This window comes from Rhamphochromis sp. 'chilingali', assembly GCF_963969265.1.
Source record: "Rhamphochromis sp. 'chilingali' genome assembly, chromosome: 5".
In the NCBI taxonomy this organism is placed as follows: domain Eukaryota; kingdom Metazoa; phylum Chordata; class Actinopteri; order Cichliformes; family Cichlidae; genus Rhamphochromis; species Rhamphochromis sp. 'chilingali'.
The window spans coordinates 38846834-38871602 of record NC_137932.1 but is presented as its reverse complement, the minus strand read 5'-3'; the positions used below and the strand labels follow the sequence as shown (position 1 = coordinate 38871602).

The following is a 24769-nucleotide window of genomic DNA, read 5'->3' as shown; positions in this document are numbered from 1 at the left end:
AAGTCTGCTACTGCCTATCCCAGCATACTCCCATTGCTACATGGCAGTAATACAGTTTTTGGCCTTTGATAGAAAAGCAATTTATACATTTTCACAGCTTGCCAAGTCTGAGCCAGTATTTTCTAGGAAAAAGTTTGAAAAAAAAATGATAGGAAGTCATACAGCACATAGAGAAAAATCAAGAGCAAGAGTTCAGAGATGCACTGGGGTGATAAAAGGATGGAGGTAACTGCAGAGAAGAGAGCAAGAGGGGGATTTAGCATCACTCACATGCTGCGCTCGATCATTCCCTCTTTTGTGCAGTGGACAATGAGGGCCAGAGGTACGGGGGCTTAAAAAGGATACGCGCACTGTCACAGCCAACAAACCTGGAGAGCGACCAGCCAAAACCAGAGGTATCAGTTTAAAAATGTACAAGTGTAAAAGAACGTAACTGAGTGTATTTGCCAGGAAAATATTAGTCTTTGAGGCCTTAAAGGGAAAAGGACAAAATTGCTTTTGAAGAGGAAAACCTACAAAGATATAGAAGACATGAGGTGTCAAGATTGGTGATTTTTATTTATATATTTATTTATTTTAACTGAGAAAGGATCTGTACAGCTTACAAACTGGACCTGTGACCCCAGTGTTGGTTCATGTTACTTAATAGAAATATATGGGACTCAGGTATAAAATTTCTTTGGATGTTTGGAAATTTTTTGGCGAGAAGTACGGGAAAAGTCAGTGCATGAAGTTGCTGGTTTACTGGCTGGCTGACAGAGCAGCAGTGCTGACGGTTCAGTTACTCAGTGGTGGAAGATTAGTTTGTGGAGCACGGAGGGGAATTAGTGATGAACAATGGCTCTGAACTGCCTGTTAGGCAAGCTTTTTGTCATACAGCAGTTTGAGTCAAGTGTTTTTCTGACTATATCCAATTCTAGAATTAAATTAAAAGCACATTTATCTGATGTGGTGATACGAAATGTAACTTTTCCATCAAAATGCATCAAGATAATGTCTCGAGATTTAAAAAGGAAAACGTGCTTTAAACAGAAAGAGGTAGCTCCTCAGACTCGCAACAAGTTTTGGATTGCCTTTATTGTAGTTATAAGAACTAAGCCACGTGCATGTGTGGCAGGGACTCGCTCTTTGCTGTCTTACTAGATGTAGATTTGGTAATGGATTTCTGTAATTAATGAGGAACTTAGCTTTGTGCATTTTTATGTGATCATCTAAAAGACTCGAGGGTCGACAGGAGAAAAAAACAAATCCAAAGACTGTGTGCAGCTGATCTTTCAGGAAATTAATATGTAAGTGTTGTGCACAAACTCTTAATTCTGTATTTTCCCCAACTCTGTCCTCTCTTCCCCGAGCAGCTTTTGAATGTTTAGGAGGACAGTCTCTTGCCAGGCGTCTCCACAATGCTGTATACTTTAGCAGGAGGAGGCACCCTCTGCGGCGTGGCCGCCCTCGTGCTTCTCATAGTTTCTACAGCGACGGACTTCTGGATGCAGTATCGATACTCTGGCAGCTCGGCCAATCAGGGGCTTTGGAGATTCTGCATCAACCACAAATGCCACGCCCACACCATCACTGTAGGTGAGTGGTCCACCTCAAGATTTTTTGTAACAAACTCATAAATTTAACTGTAACAAAAGTATCTGAATTCATGCAGACTATGTTGTGAGTAGAAAAATTTGTACAGCATAGAAAGCTAAAGCAAGTGCACATGGTTTATATGTAGGCTTAAAGACTGCAGTACCTCAGTTATTCAAAAAATAATGTTTAGCACGTTTAAAGGGCTACATACTGAACTTAGAGGATATTATGCTAGTATCGACCTAATATCAATATCAGTGTTGCTAGCGATACTGTCCACCTACCTCTACACTGCAACTGTGTGCTTTTTCTAAAAGTTAACTGGCTACAATTCTTATTTACAGTTAAATATTTTAAGCAGATGATTCTTAAGTGTTTTACACAAATAATCAAATTCATGGCAGGTTTTGTGACTTCTTGGTGAGGCAACACGAGCTGCACAATCAGTGCAAATGTAAGTGTATATTCAGCATGTGGACATGGTTCTGACCTTTTTGTTTCCAGCCTTCTGGGATGCCACACGGGCCTTCATGCTGCTGGCAGTGCTGAGCTGTTTTGCTGGCGTGGTGCTTGGACTGAGCGCTTTCACTAACGGCACCAAGAACAGGAGAGTGCGCACAGGTGGCATTGCCCTGGTCCTGTCAGGTAAACCAAGAGTGAGCAGATCAGAAAATACAAATTTCAATACAGTTTTATTTACACTCAATAATCACACCAACAGTCACACGACCAGTTGGGGGTGATAGAGGGCAGCCTGATGCCAGCCCTCTGTCTTGGGTTTTATTTTTGGAACTCTTCCCATCATGTAAAAGATTCCAGAAGCAATTATACATTCAAGTCCTGAATGCAAACTAATTAACTAAATGTCTTGTGTTGATTTTTTTCATATTTTGGGGGCAACATACAGGTCTCAAAGAAATATGTCTTCATGTTTTACCCAGTGGATTTTTTCTGTCTCCTCTGTTCTCAGGTTTTCTCGCTCTGCTGGCTTTGGCAATTTACACTGGTGTGACTGTTACCTTCTTTGGCAAACGCTTCTTGGACTGGCGCTTTTCCTGGTCCTACATCATAGGCTGGGTTGCCATTATTTTGGCCTTTGCAGCAGGTTTGAATTGTATTTATTTCTTATTGTAGGAGTCATGTTTAATGTGAGTGAATCACAAGCAACATGCTTTATTATTATTTTTTAAATATTTTATTATTTTTCTAATAAGTAATAAAACCAGAGCCTCAGTGTGAGGCTTTTGTCAAATATCAAACTTGATGATAAAATGACAAAAGGGCATTTTCTGGACACATTTAGGGACTAAGCAGCTTCTTGGCATTTCCTACCTTAGTAACAATTACTCATGGCTACTCTGTCCTTCTAATGAGCTTTCATTGTTTGAGAGCCATCGTTTTTAAGAAGGTATTTTAATACTTATCTACATATCATTTCCTTTTAGGCGTGTTCCAACTCTGTGCCTACCAGCGGACCACTGCAGAACCTGCTCCCCCCAATAACCCGGAGAGCTGAACAGCACTAACGCACTGCTCCGCTTGCAGACTGTTGCTGCTTTTGAGTACCTAGGATGGAATAAATGAATATAGATTCCTTTCTTTCTGGTTTCCCTGTAATACATATTTGACACCACGTGCTAGTACACCACTGCTTTTACTTTAATGTAGATACATAAACTGTAACTGTGTGAATTATTGATTTAAAACCAATTGAAAAATAATATTCCAGTTGGTTTTTAACACTTTATTTAACCAGAAAGTCAAACTCTTAAAATGAATGTCGTTTAAAGGTTATGTGACGGATTGTCCACTAGATGGCGCTCTAATGCCACAAACAGGAGGTATGTAAGCGCTCTGCTCAAGAGGAGTCTTTTCCTTAAGTTATGCAACTCGGGCTTTAAATCATCTATGAGGTTTCATTAAGTCTTGATTCTGCCTGTTCATCTGACTATTAATATTTACCAACTATATAGATACAAGTCATCAACATATAAAGTAAGCGTTAATTGTTGATACTGCTGGGAATACCTTTATATCAGTATCAGATAATACCAAGAGACAATAATTATTGTAAGTCTTAGTGCACATTAAACGCTAAAGACTCAACCATGAAGTTCCTGCATACAACACTGAAGAATGTGTTTTTCCCATGACTTCCAGTTACAACTCATACCTGATTTTCAATGCCTGTGTGCGTGCTAGTAAATCCCAAGGAGGCGGCCGTGGGTTTAGAAATTTCTCAGCAAACACTGGCATGAATTGGAAATGGGTTTAAAAGGCGTGTAGTTATTTAGATTGGATAGTATCCAAGTTACCTGCCACTCCCAGACTTCATGTTTTCCATCCGTTTACCACGTCCAATTTATCAAAATAAAAAAAGGAAAAATATAACAGAGCACAAGATATTATTTACTGAAACATTTGATTTATTTTGAACAATAGCAAAGTCATCTCACAGAGACTACTTTGAATTACACAGAATGCAAATAAATATGGGACAATAATAGAATTAAGGGCGTTAACAAATGATACAAAATTATTTACAACACTTGTAATAGTGCAAAACCTCACAACTACTACCTTCCTCACTGAATTAAAGGAGTCTTTTTGAGGACGGTACTTGCGTGTGTGTGCTGCCCCCAGGTGGGGGAGGGGGGGGGGGGGGGGGTGTAAGAACTGACAGTACTGTATGTGGCATTATGAGAGTAACCTTAACTGAACATCACAAAAGGACTCTCCTGAGAGCTTCCATAAAGGTGATGCTAAATCACTGAGATGGATATGCATTGTTAGTTTAAACAGGTCGTACAAAAGGGGGGGAAAAAAAAAACCAAAAAAACAAACAAAAACAAACTAACAAAAAACCAACAGCCAGAAAGCAAACAGTTTTATCAATTGGTAAAGTTGAGCAAACTCAATGAAACAGTGTTCTTTCTTTAAGGAACACTGGAGGAACCACAGAGGATAGAATGTGAACCCCACCATGAGAACAAGACTTTGAAATGAGCGGAAAAGTTGACAACCTAAAACCACATGGTGGGTAGTGCCCCACCACCCCTGAGTGAAATCTTTTTTGTTGTTTAAAATAAGGTCTAAGCACCTTTAGTTACCACAGAACACCACTTTTGCCATTTCTTCTCAATCCAAACAGCGTCTTGGATTGTGACAGGTACACCACAAGTTTTTAAAGTGCGCTTGCTCCCTCGAGACGATTCTTTCACTCAATTTCCACGAACCCACGAACATCAAGTTCCATTTAAAAGACAAAACAAACAAACTGCTCACAGAAATTACATTTTGTCATGCAAAACAATTCGTTGCATATTGAAATTTCTTTTTGGGACCACTTGTTTTACTTATGATAATCTCGGACCTTGCAGCAAGTGTGGTTATTTAAGAAGAAGAAAAAAAAAAAAAAATCCTCTTCAGGTGACAAAGAGTACACAGAATCAGTCAAGTGCCCGTTTTTCCCCAGACACTTACATTAGAAATATGTTATTGGTGCTACTTTAAATAACCTGAAGAAATGCCACCTTGGTCCCCAACAGGCCTGTCATAGAGAGAGGTTTGCAGTTAACATCAAAAAGACAGGTTTGATTGCTACTCTTGAAGACCAAAGTCAGCAAAAAGCTGTACTCAAAAACATTTCTTTACCTAATACAGCTTCCTAATATTCTTGTGTATTTTGTGCATTGTTGATGCATTCATCCAGTAGAGACTGGGAGGGAAAAAAAAAAAAAATCACTTCTGAGCAATGATCATTAAACAGGTTTAAATCCTGCCAAACTCAAGAAGTAATACTGCAATCATTTCTGCTTGGACAGAGAGAGAGAGAGAAAGGACAAGATCAGGAAAGTATCGAGCCTCTGCGGGCTGATCTGAAGTTTGGATCTTAGCCATCATCATTTCAACCCACCGCCGATTCAGAATATAAGAACCATTTGAAGAGAAGTACCCGAAAGTGACTGGATTTAAAAGGCGTTTAGACACCACTGCTGATTGAGGGCTAAATAACAGACAAAAACATCATTCCATCATCACTCATGCAAAAGACGTGTGCATCTTTGGCTATGCATAGCACTACGTCGAGAGAGGTGAGGTGCAATCATCGGCACTACAGCAGGCTAATGCTTTAAGCCCTGTTCAAGAATGCATGCTCAGAAAGAAGAGGACAACGTAAATTCACAGATGTGGAACAGTTGCTGCCAGAAGCGTGCCTATCGACTTGACTAATGTGGCACCTCACTAAGAGTCATTTGGCTTTGGTTCAAACAGACACTGCAACCAGGCAGTGCGTGTACATGTTTTTGGCTCGGCTCTATGTGACTGGGTCGCAGCATGTCCTTTTGTTTTGCTGTGTTGTTTACTGCACTTGGAGGAAATATAGCCCTTCAAGTCAACAAGTTGTGTCTGAAATTGCACATGTTGGCCACTCTTCTTTTGTGCAGGCCACATCGAGACCAAAGTCTGAGTACGTTAAAGTTCCCTGGCTGGTTCTGCTGGGAAGAGGCAGAAATTATCTTCCGATCATGAGTCAACCAATCTCTCCTTAAGTTGCTGATTGTTATGTGTCTTGTTGGTACCTGTGAAAAGAAAGAGAAACAGTGCGTTAAGCTACACCTACTCCTGGAATTACATTTGTTTGCTCGGCTGCAATATTAACTTAGTCTTCCTTCGAGCAAACTCGTGATCAAAATGTAGATGACTGAATTCCCAACACTCCCTCTGCAAACAGTTTGGAATTATTAATAAATGTAAAGATGGGAGCATTATTGTCCTTCAAGCAGATCAGCAGCATGTTTCAGGGTAATTGAATGCAACTACTTTATACGGGTTCGGGTCCACTGGTCCCCTCAAAAGAAACAGTCAGTGGAAACCGCGCTTCTGAGTGATCACCTCTGATAAAACACCTATTCTGAGCTGATGTACTAAGGTTTTCAGTCATGATCTGTACTTTTGCAAACGCTTGGCTGAAGATCACACATAAATTTCTATACATAAAGACACTTACAACATCTGACTAAACAGGCAGTGGCCCAGGATAAGTCAGATTTTCCTAGATTATAATACATGTTTCCACCCTTTCTTCCTCTCGTCTACAGGATCGGAGCCAAATGAGCAGGAAAAAACTATGCAAATTTTTCTCTCTCTCATCTCCTGTGTCAAGCTGCAGCCCTCTTCTCTCTGCAAACATGCCAACACACAAGATTTAAAAAAATAAATAAATAAATAAAAAAATCAAGGACATTTTACCTGCTCTGCAAGTTGAATTCAGGCAGAGCGCCCAGGGACGTCAGCTGTTCCTCCAGGGCCACGATACGTAAACCGATGTAGCCCGAAGACAGCAGCAGCAGCACCACCCTACAACATATAATATAAGTCAGATTCACTGCCTGGGTGTCAAAGAATCAAATGCAGACCTTTCCATAGATTCAACCAACAGCTGCTCAAACAAAACAGACTAAATAGCCAATTCCAAAGTGATGCTAGAGCTAATGCATTTTTATAAAATATGTAATATTATTAAAAACAGACTGAAAATTTTGTTTCTTAACAATTGTCCCATTTAACAAACTAATAAATCACATAAATAGTTGACAAGTTACTTTTGTTGGTATATTCTACAAGATTATCTGCTTTAGAACCACTTTTTACTTTTTCGCCCCTCAAATTGAGAATTTGGGAGTGAAATGCAAGTTCAGATAAAGTCATGAGGATAAAGACAGCTGGGAGAGAAGGATCTACTCACAAAATCAAGTAAATGAAGAGCAGAGTGTTGAGGTTGCTGGCCTCTCTCTGAACCACCAAGGACTTGGCTTTTTCAGTCACATTCCACACCCATGATCCACCTAAAACATATAATAATTTAACACCAATAACAACACCAAGGTTTTAAGGTCCGTTGCAAGCAGTTGTGATATTATAATTTCAGGCCTTCGATATTTATGCAGTTTTCCATATCCTACCAGCATAGGCAAAACTAATGCCAGTAACTAGTGTTAACTGGCCATGTGTTGCTTACCTGACACAGACAGCTCTTCTGTAGATGAACTTTCACTCTGCTGCATATGTAGGCTCTTCAGAGAGGAACCATTTACATTAGGCACTGCCTCTGTAAGCAGGAGAAGCAAGAGAGGGGGGAAGTTAGACTTGTTTCTGATCGAGATGGTAAACGTGCAAAGTTCAAGGTCTGATAGGAGAAGAGTAGATAACGCTATCAACACGTAGCACTGTCAGCTGAGGTCTTGCAGCATTTTCAAGTTATCTTTTAAGAAACGCTACAAGTTACTAACAAGTAACAACAATAATGCATTAAAAAAACAAACAAAAACAAAAGACAGCTCAACGCTTAGAGGTGGTGCTGAATTTTCACCTGTATGCAGTCTATGCAGAGGGTGGTCCTCTTGTAAAGTCTGAGACTTGGAGCCATTGAATTGGTCGAAGCTATCGTCCAGACTGGACTGGCTGGAGTTCTGTCAGTAAGATGAACACAGAACAAAAACCATCAGTACAAAAAAAAGAGCGGGAGAAAAAACAAAAAGAAACAATCATGGTTTTAAAATGCAGAAAAGAGTTACTCACCACAAGTTTGTTCTTATCAAAGCTGTTTTCAGCTGAGGAGAAGAGAGGGCTACTGTTTGCACTGACATCCTGAAACAGAGGCATTAAAAAACAAAAAAAGTATTAAGTTGTCATTCATGGAGTTTATATTCTGCACGCTCTGAAAAGGTTTATTTAAACTTGTAGATGCAACAGCATGGCTGGAAAAGCACATTCGTTGCAAGACTTCCAATAAGCCAACAGTGACATGGTATAGTTTTACAATATTGTGATCCATTGCAGAAATTTAGATTTCTTTTGTGACCTCAGCCACTCACCTCTAGCTGAGGACAGACTGAACGCAGCAGCTGAAAACACGACTCTCTATTCCTCAGAGCCACAAAGAGGTACTGCACAATGGGAGGGAATATAAAGAAAACAAAACGAACATTAGCCATCTGCCCAACATAAAAGGTCACCCAGCCACTGACTACATTACATATAAATCAGAGTTCAAAGCTTACGTTTGACTTTGACTGCACACGCTGTGTAGGCTCAATAAGTGTTAACTAAAGATTGTGTGAGGATAAAGGTGAGAAACTGACCTTATCTCCCTCTGTGGTGCGAATTGACAAGGCGTTGGGTACCAGCAAAGCTGTATTCTGCTTTTTCACTCTTTTAATGCAGGAAACTGGAACCACTACCTGCAAAGGCACACGAACACACACAAAGAAAAGGTCAGACTTGCGTCAGACAAATCCCACAACGAGCTAAAAAGAATGATGGGCGAGGTCTGAGCTGATAAATACCTTAGTATCCTTAAGCAAAACAGAGGAAAAGAAACAAGCATGCGTGTCAGTGATGTATAGCCGACCATGGTAGGGCACCTCCTTCTGCAGGGCGCAGATGTATGCTGGGAGAGGAGAGCAGAACCGTTCAGTTTTATGCAGCTTGTTCTTTTAAAAAAAAAAAAAAAAAAAAAAAAACTTTGATTCTTCATTTAATAATTTTTTTTTTTAAAAACTTACCATGAATCAAGTCTTCACTCTCAGGAATGTCTGGAAACAACTTGTGAAATGTTTTGTTGTGCTTTTTAAAACTCTGAAATAAAAAAATTGGATTGTTATTTAATTAAAGTGAAATACTTTCTTCATCAGTTTGCTTTTAAAGTTGAGGTGGACTTACACTTTGTGAGCCGGTGCCCTCGGTCTTCTTAAAGTCTTTGCTGTCGACGTCAAAAGTTTGCGCCCTGAGGAGAACATGAAATAAGAGTGATTAAGGCATGACTAAAAAGGAAATGAACACAACATTTTACCCGCATGAACCATATCATCTGACTTTTTCCTGGATTACAAGGCTCATGTGAAGCTGCCCTGATAGGTCCTGTGTCAAATGAGCAGGAAAAATATGCAAAACTCTCTCTGCCATGTTTATATTTCTTGAATTGCAGCCTGTCTTTGACTGCGACACACAAACACACACAGCACTACATAGCAGCGAAGCAGTGATGGAGTTAGAAAGAAAGTAAAAATGACGACAATTACTTTATTTAAATGTAAAACGTTAACAATTACTTTGTTAGGAAACCTGTTCAACAACCTTAAAAATGTTGACAAGTGATATTTTCACCTGCTCCCACGCACCCATGGTATGTTTTCCACAAGCACAGCACTCATATTTAAATTTGTCACATGCTTTTAATCTTTAGCTACGAGGTAAGGCAATGACTGAGATTTAGCACTCCATCTGAACTACTAAAACGCTTATTTATAGCATTATCTATAAATGAGTAAAGCTGCCAATACGGTTATAAAAAAAACAAATCAGCATTTGAATATCTTTGAATCTCTTCAGAGTATTCACTATGCCCACACAACTAGACAAAAGAAATAATCAAGACTGAATCATCAGGAATCAAACTCATCCCCACGCTCATGCATTTGAATCATGTGAGAAACCAGCCTACATGGGGTGTGTGGTCATGTGTGCATGATGCCTGAGGGGGTCAGGTCTTGTGATATGTGTTCTCAATGAGAGAGTCCACATAACATCAGCTGTGTAACCGTAAGCACCTCCAGGCAGTGAAATACTGTTAATTTATTATGGAGTTTTATTTTTTCACCCATTTAAAATGTTCATCTCTTTATTAAAACAAATGTGAGATTAAAACAATTTCTTGCTCTACCAAATTTAACTGATCTGAATAACAGAGTACACACAAACGTGGCTCTTTGGGAAAGTTTTAATTTAACACATTAAGCCACCGTATTAAGAAGAATTAGACATTTATTTATTTATTTTTAAATAGTAAAGTAAATTTAAAGGTTCAAGTTCAATCTTCTACTCCTCCGTGGCGGTGTATAGAGACAAAATAACAAAACGAGTGTCACTTTCCAAAATTTGTATGAGGCTGTTATTAACCGTCACAGAATCCACGTTTTTGGCTTTTGTGTAATTAGAACTGTGTCCCCATGAAGCCCACCTGACAGGTGCTTGTCTGGTCAGGGTTTTGTGCTGTTGCTGGATCTCGAGCTGGGCCGCCTCTAAACTCAAAGCTTTCCTCGCGTCCACCTTCTTGATGCTGCCATTGCTTAAGGTGCTCCTGCTTTTCCTTACTTTGGCTGGCAGCCCACCACTGCTGCTCTCTACTGGGTAGCTGCAACAAATTAAGGGGGGGGAAAGGGGGAGAAAGAAAAAACAAAAAAAATTACAAAATGAGCCACTTTAGGTTTTAGAAAGACATTCACATGTACGCAAACAATTTAGAAAGTCTCCAAGTAGACGATGACTTTTCACAGTGCAAATACGAGTGATTCTGCTTTGTTGGACACAAAAAGTAAGTCCGAGCATCCACTGATAGCACCTAAACATGCATTTAAAAATAGTTGCACCAGTCTACCGCAGCCATTTAAAAAACAGAACATCTTACCACAGGATGGCAAATGAGAAAACCACTAAAAAAAACCAGCACAGGGAAACAACAAAACTCAAACATCTACCATCAAAACACAGGTCAGTTAAACACTGCCAATATGTTAACATGACATATTTTTGCTCTACATCAACTTTGAGTGTTTTAAGCCTCTCTTTTAAAAAAAAAAAAACAAAACTCCAAATCACTTATTCCTTTCCGCTGAAGTCATCTGTAATGCATAGATGTATCTGACATCTATGTCAAACGATGCCCATCTTTGATGTGCTGGCATCCGCTACCCAATCCAAAGAAAAGGTTTTATTGATAACATTGATAACAGGTTGAGAGCTCAGTTGACCAGAAGCACCTGACTGCTTTACAATCTGATCGACGTAGGTTCATGCTCTCAACCTGACAAGCCTCTGCAAATATACCATTTCAATAAAGAGTCTTGTAAAAAAGAAGATTACAAGTGTCTCTATAGTCCATATGCTCTGTAAGAAACAATGGCCTGTCCTTGACAAGGAACTAACAAAACAGATTCACAGGATAAGACAGTGGAATGATTACAACATCCTGAAATCCCTAAAACACATAGCCCACATTATATAAGACAGTGTAAAGCCTGCATTTCTTGTTCAAAGACAACAACACCACACAAATTAACTTTGAACTTCCACTCACCTGGTAAATTTAAATCGCTTTGATGAACGAAAAGTCATATACCTACTGACAGTAGGCATTTCCTATCCTAATAAATGAACACAATGAATAATTTTAAAAAAAAAAGTTTCTTTTTTCTAAAAAGCCTGCGTACAGGCCTCAAGGCAGAAAAGGTAACCAAGAACTAAACAAATATTAAGACTCCCTCCTCCCAGAAAAATCTTTAAAATCCTCTTGACATTATGCATGTAGTTCCAGTTAAGTTGTTGTACATAAGGCCTCTTTACCACATCCTTCTACAGGGGAAAAAAGAAAACAAAAAAACCACCCTGTTGCTCACTTGCTGTATGAATGTGCTAGCAAAGAGGAAGCTGTTTCTATATGAGAATGGTGTGACACTCCGTAGCGTGTGACGTCAAACTCAACCACACCCCCAGAACAAAACAAATACAGGCAAGAGCACACACAGTCCCTCCTCTTTCTCGTGTACACACACACACACACACACACACACACACACACACACACACGATGTGAAACAAAACAAATCCACAGATCAAAAGCATCAAACTCTAAATCCGACAAGGAAAAAGATCAGCCAATAATTAACAGCCATGTGTATGACAGTGAAGGTGAAATTCTTGTGAAGTGAAAACACTAGCCCTTCTAGAAAGTGGTGCATTATCCATCTCCCCCTTCAGTCAGTGAATCTAACCACAGAGGAAATAACAAACCAAATAACAAAAGTTTACATTTTCTGTTAAAAGTAAGGAAATCACCCAACTGTACCGACAGTATAATATGCTGGCTTCTCTAACAGCGTCAGCCATTTCTGTGCTGTAATGATTTCTTTTCAGCATGACCTTTTAGTAGGGCAAACGTGAAGAAACAAAGAACATGAATGCAACTGCAGTTACCTGCCCTGTTATTTGGAAAGTATTCCGCTCTGTTATGCAATGCAATACAATCAAGCAAGAGTGGATAACATTTCAGCATCTATGTGAATGTCCAGTTTTTAATCATTGGTGTAAAACCCATTTTCAGTCAATTGTAGTTGCACAAACTTTATTCTAGAAACTTATTTTTATTGCATATTTAAAACTATATAAAAAACCTCTTTAAAACATTTACCAAAGATTTGGAAACTGTGGGCAAGTAAGTTAATGTGGCTGTTACACTTGAAGAAGGGTGCGTGCTGTCACAACAATTTCAGAATCGGGCCTGAACTGCTGGTCGGGTATTCAAATATGCTCACCTGACCCTTTCCTACTTGGCAGACATTAAAGCAGCAAAGCAATATAGGCATGATTGAAATACTACTAGCTTGTTTGACATTCTTACCTACTTCCTCTATTTAGAGCTAAGCAAAACCATTCAGGTTAAAGCCGTTTCCTCTAAGTCAGGAAGCCACAAACACCCGTACATTTCAACAGTGCAGCCTATCTGAAAATTAAACTCCTCTGTGATATTTTCATTGTCAAGCCTTTGCATTAGTTTGTTAACATATCTTCCAAAAACACTGATAACGTCAATGTGCTGGCAAATTAAGAGAGCAATTAAAAAATAATCATCTAAAAATAAAAATAATTCATGTTTGCATGCCAGAAGTGTTATCTCAAGATTATCAATGAGGCCTCAGTAGAAGAAACTTGCTCAATGGTGTATAAAAACGGCAAGGCCAAAGCAATCAAGGCTAGTGAGTGAGTACCCAGTGTTTTAAAAAAAAAAAAAAAAAAAAAAAAGTAATGAAATGAGCAATGTGGGGAAGAAATGATGAAACACCCATGTCCTGCACAGGTTGCAACAGAGGCATTTCTAAATTTCAAAGGCGGTGGTGTTGAGTTATGCGTATGTGTTGAATTAATTAGACTAAGGCGCTGACATCTGACCTACTTTCTTGTTCAAGTAACAAATTACAACTTTTTAGTCTAGTTTAAGTATCACTCGTAATATATCACTGCCAAAGATTTTCTTAAATCTGCTTTTTTTTTTAGATAAAGTTATGGAGGTATGTTATTCATTAGAACTCACTGTAGAGTACAATATCTGAAAGAAAAGATTCTGTACAAAGAGAAATGTGATATACCTCAGCATAGAACAAAGATTGCCAACAGATATCTTTCTTTATCTGCATTTTTTCCTCTTCTACCATCTTTAACCAGACAAAGAGCCAACATTAGAGGTCTCAGTGGTTACTAGCTAACAAATCTGAATCCACTGACAAAACAAAGTTAAAAACTGCTTCGGGAAAGTGGTTCATCAAAAAAATAATATAGAGTATGACAAAGATCTCTGCAATTTGACACTAAAAGAAAGTTGCGTATGGCTAGAGCAAGTTCTGCTTTACCTGACAGTCTGAAGATGACTGGCTGAGATCAGTAAGCAGACTCGATTGTTCGTCTTACCTTTTCACATCTTCCGAGCAATGAGAATCCACAGGACCCGGCTGGTTCAACAAGACTTTTGGTCTTTCCATGACCAACGAAATTCTCCGTACTAGTCTTCAACAGTCCCTGAAACCTTTGGCCAAGACAGGCGACTATAACAATGGTAATACCTTTTGAACTTGGACCTAGGTGAGTTAGGAGCCAAATCAGAAGCCAGGGACTAAAGGTCTTTTTAATGGCTTAAAGCACGTGTGCTAGTTCAGCATGAAGACAAAAACACCAGATCCAGAAACACGCAGCAGGACAGGAGATGGGAAACAGCAGAATGAACACAGTAAACTTAAAAAAAAAAAAAAAAAAAAAAAAAAAAAAGGTCATTTGATTTCAAACCCCCAAATCTCCTCCCAAGCTCTCTCCTTTCTAATGCAGCTTTAGTATGCGTTGTCAGGGAAACAAGTAACAGTGGGAGGTAGTTGATAAAAATGTGGAGGCCGAGGGAAACAGTGCCGGGTTATTCTTAGTTTGCATAGGCAAACAACAAAATTCAATAGCCTGTTCTCAATAACAATGGGGCCGTGACTTCAGAAGCAGCCGACAATATGACATGCACGCATGACAATAGCCAACCCAGCCTTTGTAGACGATGTGAACAGGGCCATCAATGTAAGGACATTTGTGTTGAAGGGGGGGGGGGGGGGGTCCCTCAAAAGCTGTTGACTAACACACAAATTAAAAAAAATTTAAAAATTTTTTTTAAAAAAATCACCCCGTAGGTGGAGTGCTGTAAATGTAGTGGAGCCTAGGGTGTTTTTTCATCTATAGACTATTTCTATACCCATGACATCAACATCACTGAGAAAGATAACGTCCAGCTGGGCATGTGACTTCAGGCCTAATTTAGTCACAATACAAAAAAAAAAAAAAGGAAAAAAGGAAACCACTCCTTGGTTGCAACATTTTCAATAGGAGCTTCTCAGAGCAGAGCTATAGGATGACACATTGTAGAACAGCATGCATTTACCTAATGGAGGCAATTACGCTCCTACTTTACAGTACCAGTAATTCCCATTTCGTAATGACTTCTCTTCATTGTCACCTGGGAAAATGACTACTTTTAGCTGCTCCATCATTCACCACAGCAGGTGGATCATGTCTGATCTGGCAGATTTTTATGCTGGATGACCTTCTTGATGCCACCCCAAAGTGTTTTGTGTCTCATCCCAAGATCAAGATGGGCATTTTCTGCTTATTAGGCAAATGCATATCTCAATAAATTTCAGTTCCTTAGTAATATTCTTAGAGTTAATGTCCTTATTACTTTATCAACTGTCCCTTTTATATCAAAATGACAGAGGGTTGACTAAACATGCCTTGGATATAAATAGTACAAAGGCGTTCCACTGACATTCAGCTGGTCAGTGGGCCACCGTTTTCCCCCTTATCCCTGCTTTTTAAAACTCCTGATACACTGTACAACATCACACAACAAACCCCTTACACAACAACCTTAATCAAGTTATTTAAAAGCTACACAAAGCCAACACCTACACCCCCACAGCAGATCTGGCTGTTAATCCCCTGATGTGTCAATTTGTCCCAGTGACAAAAAAGGAAAAGACACTTTTATTACCTGGCCTGTTAGAATTTCACTGAACATGATGACAATAGAATGCATGTTTGCATCATAAGAATATTAAGAGAACCAAAAATCAAGAGTTGTGCCACTTTACTGCATTGTTCAGCCTAGGTTTCAGCAAAAGATCACCTTTCACACTGTTTGTAAGGTGGTGAACTGCCATTTATTCTCTCGCCTGTGAAAGAAATGCTTTTCAGTATAATAGTCATACAAATGTGATTACCAGTGAATTCTAGTGTGGTGAAGACCAATTTCTCCAGTACAGGACATTCCAGTCATTAAAAGTACTCCTTGGGGTATACACTGCTTTCATTCACTACCCTGAGATGATCCCGAGAGTTTAGCTTCAGACGTCAAGCCAGCGTCAGCTGGTCTGCAGTGACAGTTGCCTTAAGACAAAATTGCTTTAGTACAGAATGCATTTCCATAACCAACACGCAGCCCAAAGTTTACAAGTGAGGCTTGGGGAAGCATTACATGTGTGAATCTCTCAAAGATCAGAATAATTGAGAATATTGAGAACAATTAGAAACACAAAGTGTAAGAGCACCATCTTCTGGAGACCCATGGATCTGTTTTTGTTTGTTTTTTTAAATATAAATGTGACCCACTCTTTCTCCAGCAACCAACAGAACAAGTTCAATAAAAGCACAAGAGATTATTGCAACTGTGTTCGGTGAACCATGTCATTTGACAGCCATAATCTTTTATAATCCACCAAAGCTAGTATGCAACAAACAAATTCATCTCAACTACTTTATGACAACATAGTTAAATTTTTAACCAAAAAGGGAACAAAAAATGAAAAAAACAAAACAAAAACAAAAAAACAACAACTTTCAGACATAATGTCAAAGATGACCTTAATAATATTGTCGGCTGGACTGAAAAGCATAATGCGTCTGCTTGCATACGTGCATGTCTGTGAGCGTCAGTAGAGTACCCAGGAAGGGCAGGGAAGGAAGCCAATGGACATGGCAAAATTTCAGACTCTGTGGCACCCTGCCAGTACCCAGTCTGTTGAAAAAGTGTGTTTGTGTGTGTGTATGCACAAACTAGAACAGAGAGCATTACAGGATAAATGTGTGTTTCTCTGTGGGAAATCACGTGGCCCTGTGCACACAGCATCTCTCCCCACTTCCTCCTGTGCAAACCAGGCAAAGACAGAGAGGTTCTTTCTTCAAGGCAACAAACAGAGTGCTCACAGTGTCCCGGCAGGTGAGCCCTAGTAATGTGCTGGTTTTTTGTTTGTTTGTTTTTTTTAAAGTCCCACTCAACATTACGATTACAATAAGTGCAAACATATGAAGGATTGCAATAAATTAATTTAGATGTCACAATGCATAAACCCGTCCCTTTTCTACATTTCGTTTCAGACACACATCTCATTATCTGACAGCATCTGGAAGTTTTACAAATCTTCTCTCAAACTTTCCTAAGCTAGCTTTCTGTGTGACTATCACGGTGTGTGTGAATAAAGCCATAGGAAACATTCATGTAAAACATGTTTTTGCGTGAAGGATATAATCCATTTCACTGCAGAGCAGGAAGTGTAGTTGAGTGAAAACCTTCCCCACACATCCACTTCACTTGTGTGGGATGTTAATTTATGCTGATGGTTGCACAAGGACATGTTCCGTTTTAAAAATTCTTTAAACCACCTAGCCGGATCTAATGTTTGTCTAAAAGGCAGGTTGCTTTTGTGGCAGTCTTTGATGTAATTCACCTGTCTCGAGTTTCACACCCTACTCCACAACTTTACTAGCACAAAAAAAAACCCCATCCATTCATTTTACTTAAACAAGTAGCTGTTTTTATATGCATTAAAGCCATATAAACATTTAACAGTGCAAATGCAAATTCCTTGCTGAAAGTTTAACCAAAAGGCATTTCCAGTAGAAATGGGCTGACATATCCTGAGCATAACCATGTATAATATCCACTGAAGTTAAAAAGAGGTGCTTTGCAACATTAAACTGCAGTGTGCCAAATAAAAAAAGTCAAATAGGTATTTCTCGGACCATAAGGTGCACGAGATTATAAGGCACGTTAAGCGAAACAAAGCAGTGAGATAAATCAAACTTTATTCAACTCATTCTTCTTGATTCCTCCACTTCTGTACCATTGATTCATTAATGCTGTATTCTATCACAACTGATCTATTCCCATGTTGTTGCAGTATATTAATGACTAACCTTCTATTGTGGATGGATTATCTCAGTTGTTCTACTGACTGAAGTTTGGTCCGTTTACAGCATCCTGCCATGCGATTGCATTTGTCTCTAACCATCAGGAACCGTCACATTAACTTTTATCGAGTGGAAAAGTGTTAGCATTCATCCTTGAGCTTCACTGTTTATGTTATGCTAACACAGCTGTGTTGATAGCCTCATTATATACCAGCTAGCCCAACTTCAGTAACCCTACAAACGTCACTGCTGTGTCGCTTCCTGTCTTCATTTATGTTGGAAGTGATTTTTTCAGAAATCTCTCAGTCAGAACATGCTATATCATGTTTAGGTAAGCGAAACTAGCGAGCTAACTTCTAACTCCGTTAAATGTAATGAATTCTGTTTTCATGGATGCCTGGATGTTGAACTTCATAGTTACACCTGGTAAAGCAGCAATGCTGATCATTTCATTAGAGATGAAAGAATTTAGACCGTTTTACACTCTCAGCGATGTTCGTTTGACTTCGGGACTTTAAAGGACAGAGTTTAGGACCCAGATTATTCCCAGATTTACAAGCACCTTAGTCCGACAAATACGGCAATAACGACAGCCCGCTTGCATGTTCTACAAAAAAATAAATAAATAAAAAAAATTTAAAAAGTGCTTTGTTGTGTATCTGACGGACAAACACCAAACCAGTTAAGCTGCACCATTTTTACAAAACAATTCTGGCTCATCCGTTTCACTCAATCTACTTTCCCCATTCACATTTTCCATTACCGTGCATTCTCCGTGCCTTTTCGGCACTGCGCATGCGCGTTTTACCCATATTCTATCGCGATATGTCATTTTCTTATCGTTGCCTAGCTTTGTACCGGTATAGGGCTTTGGAGTTGACGTCACGCCGCAATGCATTGTGGGAGCGCAGCTCCATTTTCGGGGTCTACGAATCAAAACAAACACACTGTGTTGGAACGACGACGACGACAAGAAACACGCTTAAAAGCAGCTCAAAAGAAAACAGACGGTATAGAGACCGATTGCGTCCAGAGGCGAAGCAGCGGTACTTGGAAAAAAAATAGAGTGCATCGCAAATCTGGACCCATATGAAATACGGCAGTGGAGTAAAGACCCAGAAAACTTACCGCCACTGTCCTACCCCGATATCTTCACGTATCTTGTTTGTGGAGTAAGCGCTTACACAGCGAACCAGTTTCGTAATTACAAGTCACTGGAGGCGCACATCCAATTTACAAATGGCTGGGTGCAAGATTTGGCTATTTTCAAGCCGCCAAACTCCTAGTACGTCGTCATTCATACCAAAGTAAGTCAGCTGGAGTGCATCGAGTGAAATAGCCATTTTCCACCCCCCACCATAATTAATGTTATACATTTATCATTGAACTGCTAAAATATCGTTATCATATTATATGCCCATAATTGTAAAGTACATGTAAATTAACACATTGATAATCGGGTAAATTATTAACGCCAATTTGTGTCCTTCCTGTCTCATTTCATTTATTGCCTTTACATCAACCAATCAAGTCACTTCATTCTATGTTTGATCGCAATTTCTATAACTTCCGAGACCACCAACGATGATATTATTCAGCTATAAAGTGTGATGTGAACATATTTAGAACTTACCGGAATGAAAATGTCTTGAGCACATCAACTGATATCTGGAGACGTAACAGAACTGGATATCAGCTCGTCTCACGGCTGCTATCCAGGCTAGACGCCTTCGTTTGGTAATATCCGATACATGAGCTCCTTCATGTTACTTCCAGGTTGGGAAAGCATAAAAAGACAATCGAAACTTATTCCCGTGCCGGTCGTAAGATCGAACATTGCAGCCGACCACACAGCAAGTACGAACCATGGCTATGCTTTCGCTCCTTACTTAGACCCCCAAAATGGCGGATTGGGCCAAAATCCTTTCCACGCCCACCCCCGTGACATCACGCTCCAAAGCCCTATTACCGTGAATGGTATAATATGGCCCAGCCCTAGTAATTATAGCATTTTTGTAGTGAAAAACTGAACACAAAACACATTAACTGGCTCGTTAGGCCCCACAAATGCAGTCTAATACTCTGGAAAAATAGTTCCTCCTACAGCTTCCAATGAGCAGTTTTCACCTTGTCGAAAAGATAAGGTAGTCATAAAAATCAAGGTTTAAGTTCTTTATTGACTAGAGACAAGACATTCTGTCATTGAAGAGCTAAATCAGATGTTATTCTGCTGTTCAAAGTTGAGCCGAACGTAAACAGGCTTTAACTCGTGCATTCAGATAAGCCTGCATAAAGTCATCTCTCTAAAATGAGACTAACCAATGCAAAAACATTAGGTGAAATTCTCCAAGCCACTGCGAGCTCCAAAAAGGTAAAAAAAAAAAGCTAAGAAAAATATAGCCTCTTTCTTGACTCTGTAACAAGGTGGCACTAGACTGATAGAAGCAACACGCAACTTCAAATGTGACCACCTAGTTGGCCTTCAACCTTTCATTTACTGACAAACAGTGGTGCAAATGTGGTTTTCATCTTCTAACTTCAGATTTCCCAATGCCTGCAGCATTATTTAAACCAGTCTTCTCTGCCTACAGTGGCAAGGAAGGTCTGCACTGGGAGCATCCTTCTGGAGTCATAGCTGCCCCACCCAGACTATACTAGGCTCCTACGCCCAGACATTGCAGCTAATCTGCACCAGGTTATTTTACATTGGAAGCAAAGACATCTGACAGTATGCAAAACAACTACAACTTGCAATGAGCTCTGAAGCATGTAATCTGTGTAAAGGCAGAGATTTCACTTAATTCCTGGCTTCAGTCACTTTTTTTGACAAAAATAAGCAGCACATTTATTAAATCTATCTGATACTTTCAACTTCATTCTGGAAATTAATCAATGCAGGGAATTGAATTACTCTGGCTTAATGTTGCAATCGCAAGGCAAAAGTTTTGGTTTTTCTTGAAGCCTTAACCCATCATAAAAAAAAGTGCGAGTTTTGGAAACATAATCATGGTACATGCCATACTGGACACACACAGTAGCTATCCTGATAACCGGCAGGACACTTCAGCTCGGTTGGCACTCGAGCAAATGGCCATGTAAGGGGAAGAACTTAAAGGCAGAGCTCAGAGGACGTGAGTACTCACAATGAAATGCTGAAAGCATTTATATAATACACCATGTACCACCCGTGGTCAACTCACAGGAGCTATAAATAGTTTTTTCTGAGAAGACAGACTTGGACATACTACATGTGACAAGTGTGTTTGTGCGTTTCCCTGAGAGGTTAGAGGGAAACACACCATACTGTAGGCTCGTGTGGGTGACTGTGATGGTGGTAAACGTGCCTCTGCCCACTGAAAAGACTGGATTATCAGTGAGGATGACTACAGAATCAATATGACGCCAATCTGACCCACATTGGTCAGCAGATGAAGTCATGATTTCTCAGAAATGGGCAAAGGCGAGATTAAGAGCCTACAAGTTCTGGACTAGCTTAGTTTACACCACTCTCCATCTGGTAATACTGTTTATTTACGCTTACTGGAAAAGATTAAGGAGCTAATACTGCTCACACAAACATCACAAGGCTAAAATGGGTCGACTACACTGTTCTAGAAAATTTGAAATAAACGATGAAAGACAACAGTTTAAAATTACACCACCCACCCTCCCACCCAGCGTGTAAACCCACACTTCACACATTGGTGTTAAGTTTTAAAGCACATATGTTTACTTCAGAGGACAACATTTCATACATCAGTGGCCAAGTAATTACATTTTAACACTGGAAAACACTTTTACCAAGACTAGCCAGGAAACATGAATGGGGTCAGATGCTCAGACTACCAGCCAAGTCAGTGGCTAAGCTAACAACATCCTTTAGGCTCTTATGCTTCAGTATATGCTGTGCTAATGCACACAAACCAATACTATAAAAGGTGCCAGCGGCTGCAATTATTTACTGGTGCCTAGTGAGCTTTAGCTCTTACCCTTTAACAGCTTTAATTTCGTAAAAATAAATAAATAATATATATATATATATATATATATATATATATATATATATCGTTAGCATTAGTTCATTTAAATATCAGCAGATCTTCGGCCTAGCGAGTGCTACCATGTTAGCAGTAAATCCCCAGTAACTGGCATCACGTCCATCTTAACCAAAATTGCTCCCTTAAACTTATTTAACACTGTTCGGTTAAACAGCACGTCAGCATGAACTCAAAATATAAAATCTTATCGAACAAGCTGCTGTCAAAGGGATAGTGTGCATCCGCCCAGTACTGATGCACACCCGGCAAATAACGGTTCAGCTAGCCGCACCGCATTAATACCGCTTACCTCTCTTTCATGAAGTGTTTTATTCTGACAATGGCCTTCTCGTCGATCTTCCTGAGGAAAGTTTTCAACCTCTCTCTTTTGTTTTCAAGCATTCTTCCCTCAGCCAGTGGTAGTCGATTCGTATAGAAACGACTCTCCACGCCAAACTCCAGCGTTCTTGTTTGGCTTCTGCTTTTTTTCCCCTGACCCCCCTCTTCTTCCCCACTTCAGCCACGGCTGATTATGATAATGAGCTTAAATCGGACCAAGTCGGAGGACCAATCACATTTGGCAAACAAGGTTGAAAAAACGGTCATGTCAGCCCGGTTGTCCAATCAGAATACGGTGGTTTGTCTTGCGTTGACCGCCCATTACCTTTTATGGAAATGGGGTCGTCCCTTTCTGAAGAGCGGTATAAAAACGGGGCCCTGTAACGTTGTTGTGCTGGCATGGCCTTTTCAGTCAATAATTTACACGGTTTTAACATCTCACGTGCGATCAACAGAGGGGTGTATGCCCTGTGGTTTAACAACAGTGTTTCTTGTGTCAAAATATACTGAAGTTAATTTGAAAAAGCTGCAGACAGTTGCCTACTTACTTTTTTCATTTAAGAACTGAAAGCTCAAGTTTTGTTGTGTGATAATGAAACCGGCCACATCAGCTCATATTAAAACAAACAAACATAAGCTACCAGGATCATCTGCGTTTTAAATAAACAATAGCACTTTCAGACAGAGCAGTTGTGTCACTGCAAGTCAACTAATTCCACTGGTGCTGGCATGCAGGGCACAGCAAAGCAAATTTACTTAAATATCACTGCTTATGATGAGCTAGAAGACAAACGAAAATTTGTGCCATTTTATTAGGGGAAATCCAACAACTCAGAAGGTTATAATTCCTCGCTTGGTGTCTTTTCTTGTGGTCCATACCACTTCATTTTAGCCCAGCACTGCCAGCATGCAGTTTCACCTCCCCCACCTCACTGGAAAATGGCACCAACTGCAGCAACAAATGGCTTTTTATACACCTACTCAGCAGACCAAGGTCATAAGGCCACAGTTTAGACTGTCAGCTAAGTCACATTGCAATCACAGTGGATGTCTACGTGTGCTACATGTGACTATGTATGTGTAGGAAAAAAACAGAATATGTTACAGAGATGTCGCGTATCGAAGTGACTCTGTTTGTGTGATAAGACATGAGCAACCTCAAAAAAGTTGTTTTAGGGTTTGACTTTCAGCCTCGTTGTTGAGGCCGCAAGGGTCCATTCTGTCTAAAAATATGAAAAAGTTAGAATAATATTTTCTTAATTACTTGTCACTGCGTTCCCAAGAGTTAAACTCTATTCATAGAGATCTTACACACACAAAACAGAACCATTATCTTATAGCATTTTTGAGAAATGTGGACGCAAATGCCAGAAGCCTTTTTTGGCCTCACTTGGCAGCTCAGGCGCTGCCACGCTACTGTGAACAGAAGACGCAGTGTACTGCCGCATGACACAGCAAACACACCACCCTCACAAAATCTGGCCTACACCAGTCAACCCCCGGTCTCCCCTTCCATCCCCTCTCCCAGGAAACAACACAGATAGAGGGGAGGAAATCATGTTTTGGGGGGTGTACGTGCAGTGTAGGCAGTAACTGGCGTTTCTCTGCTGGCTACTGAGTAAAATAAGATGGATTACAATTGACCAAATAGGAAACCACCCAAAGATTAAAAAAATAATAAAATCCCAGGGTCCCAGGGTATTTGTTAGCCTGGAAATATGCACAATATCTTCCTTCCTGACCTTAAATTCTTACTGAAACGCAGTGTTTACAGCAGGTCTTTGGAATAACCACAAGCAAAAAATCAGGTATCATTATTAGAGAGAATATAAATTTAAAAGTAAGTAGCAAGGATTGGGAAATGTAACCTTTGACATAGCAGGGGAATTTCCTGAAAAATGAAAACTGCATAACAAAAAATAAAAAAAATTCACATACTGAAAAAAGAGAAAAACAGAATAAAAGCAATGGGTTTTTTTCACCACAGTAAAGGATTTTAGTCTTGTAAAACCACACCTTTTGCTATTACTAAATGTTTGAGTCACATACTTGCCCTTTATCCTTTCAATATTTGTAAAGGATTTTAACATGACTGAATAATAAAAAGAAACGTCATCTCTTAAAAGCTGACGGGCTGAATGGGAACATTTAATGTGCACCACTGCAAACATTTAAAAAAATACTTCTGTTAGCATTCATTTACCGGCTGTCCTTTAGTTTCATTTTTACTTCTGCATTATAGAATCTTATTTGCACGATTTTTGACTGCATGAAGTTACTGAAGTCTCAGTTTTACATGTAACAATGTGTATACGTTAGGCTGGGTGTTAAAGATAAAGATCCAGATTATCATGCAAGTCTGAGCAAGAGAAGAAAGTGAGCTGTCCTTTGCTTAGAGGACTATCTACTATCTGTTGCTAAATTAATGTGTTGCTAGAAAGATTTCTATTACCAAATTCTGGACTAAATACTCGAGAACACCGGAA

General features: G+C 39.6%; 2 protein-coding genes across 4 annotated transcripts; one reads left to right on the top strand and one right to left on the bottom strand.

Moving 5' to 3' along the window:
• Nucleotides 1-303: 303 nt before the first annotated feature.
• Nucleotides 304-3250, top strand: lim2.2 (lens intrinsic membrane protein 2.2). The gene is made up of 5 exons (XM_080883396.1): nucleotides 304-395; nucleotides 1356-1578; nucleotides 2083-2223; nucleotides 2549-2683; nucleotides 3024-3250. Exons 2-5 carry the CDS (start codon nucleotides 1401-1403, stop codon nucleotides 3092-3094), a joined length of 525 nt encoding a protein of 174 aa, XP_080739522.1. The 5' UTR covers nucleotides 304-395; nucleotides 1356-1400; the 3' UTR covers nucleotides 3095-3250.
• A 733-nt stretch (nucleotides 3251-3983) lies between these two features.
• On the bottom strand, nucleotides 3984-22410 carry LOC308397286 (GRAM domain-containing protein 2B). Of its 3 annotated transcripts, none has more exons than XM_080883124.1 (13): nucleotides 22255-22410; nucleotides 10601-10774; nucleotides 9304-9367; nucleotides 9147-9219; nucleotides 8928-9031; nucleotides 8724-8822; nucleotides 8457-8528; nucleotides 8161-8229; nucleotides 7952-8051; nucleotides 7601-7690; nucleotides 7328-7427; nucleotides 6832-6939; nucleotides 3984-6161 (listed from the first exon to the last, which is right to left on the bottom strand). In XM_080883124.1, exons 1-13 carry the CDS (start codon nucleotides 22344-22346, stop codon nucleotides 6143-6145), a joined length of 1164 nt encoding a protein of 387 aa, XP_080739250.1. In that variant the 5' UTR covers nucleotides 22347-22410; the 3' UTR covers nucleotides 3984-6142. The 3 variants fall into 3 exon arrangements, with proteins under 3 accessions (XP_080739250.1, XP_080739251.1, XP_080739252.1); XM_080883125.1 differs by lacking the exon at nucleotides 22255-22410 and adding an exon at nucleotides 14101-14372; XM_080883126.1 differs by lacking the exon at nucleotides 22255-22410 and adding an exon at nucleotides 11717-12045.
• Nucleotides 22411-24769: the final 2359 nt, after the last annotated feature.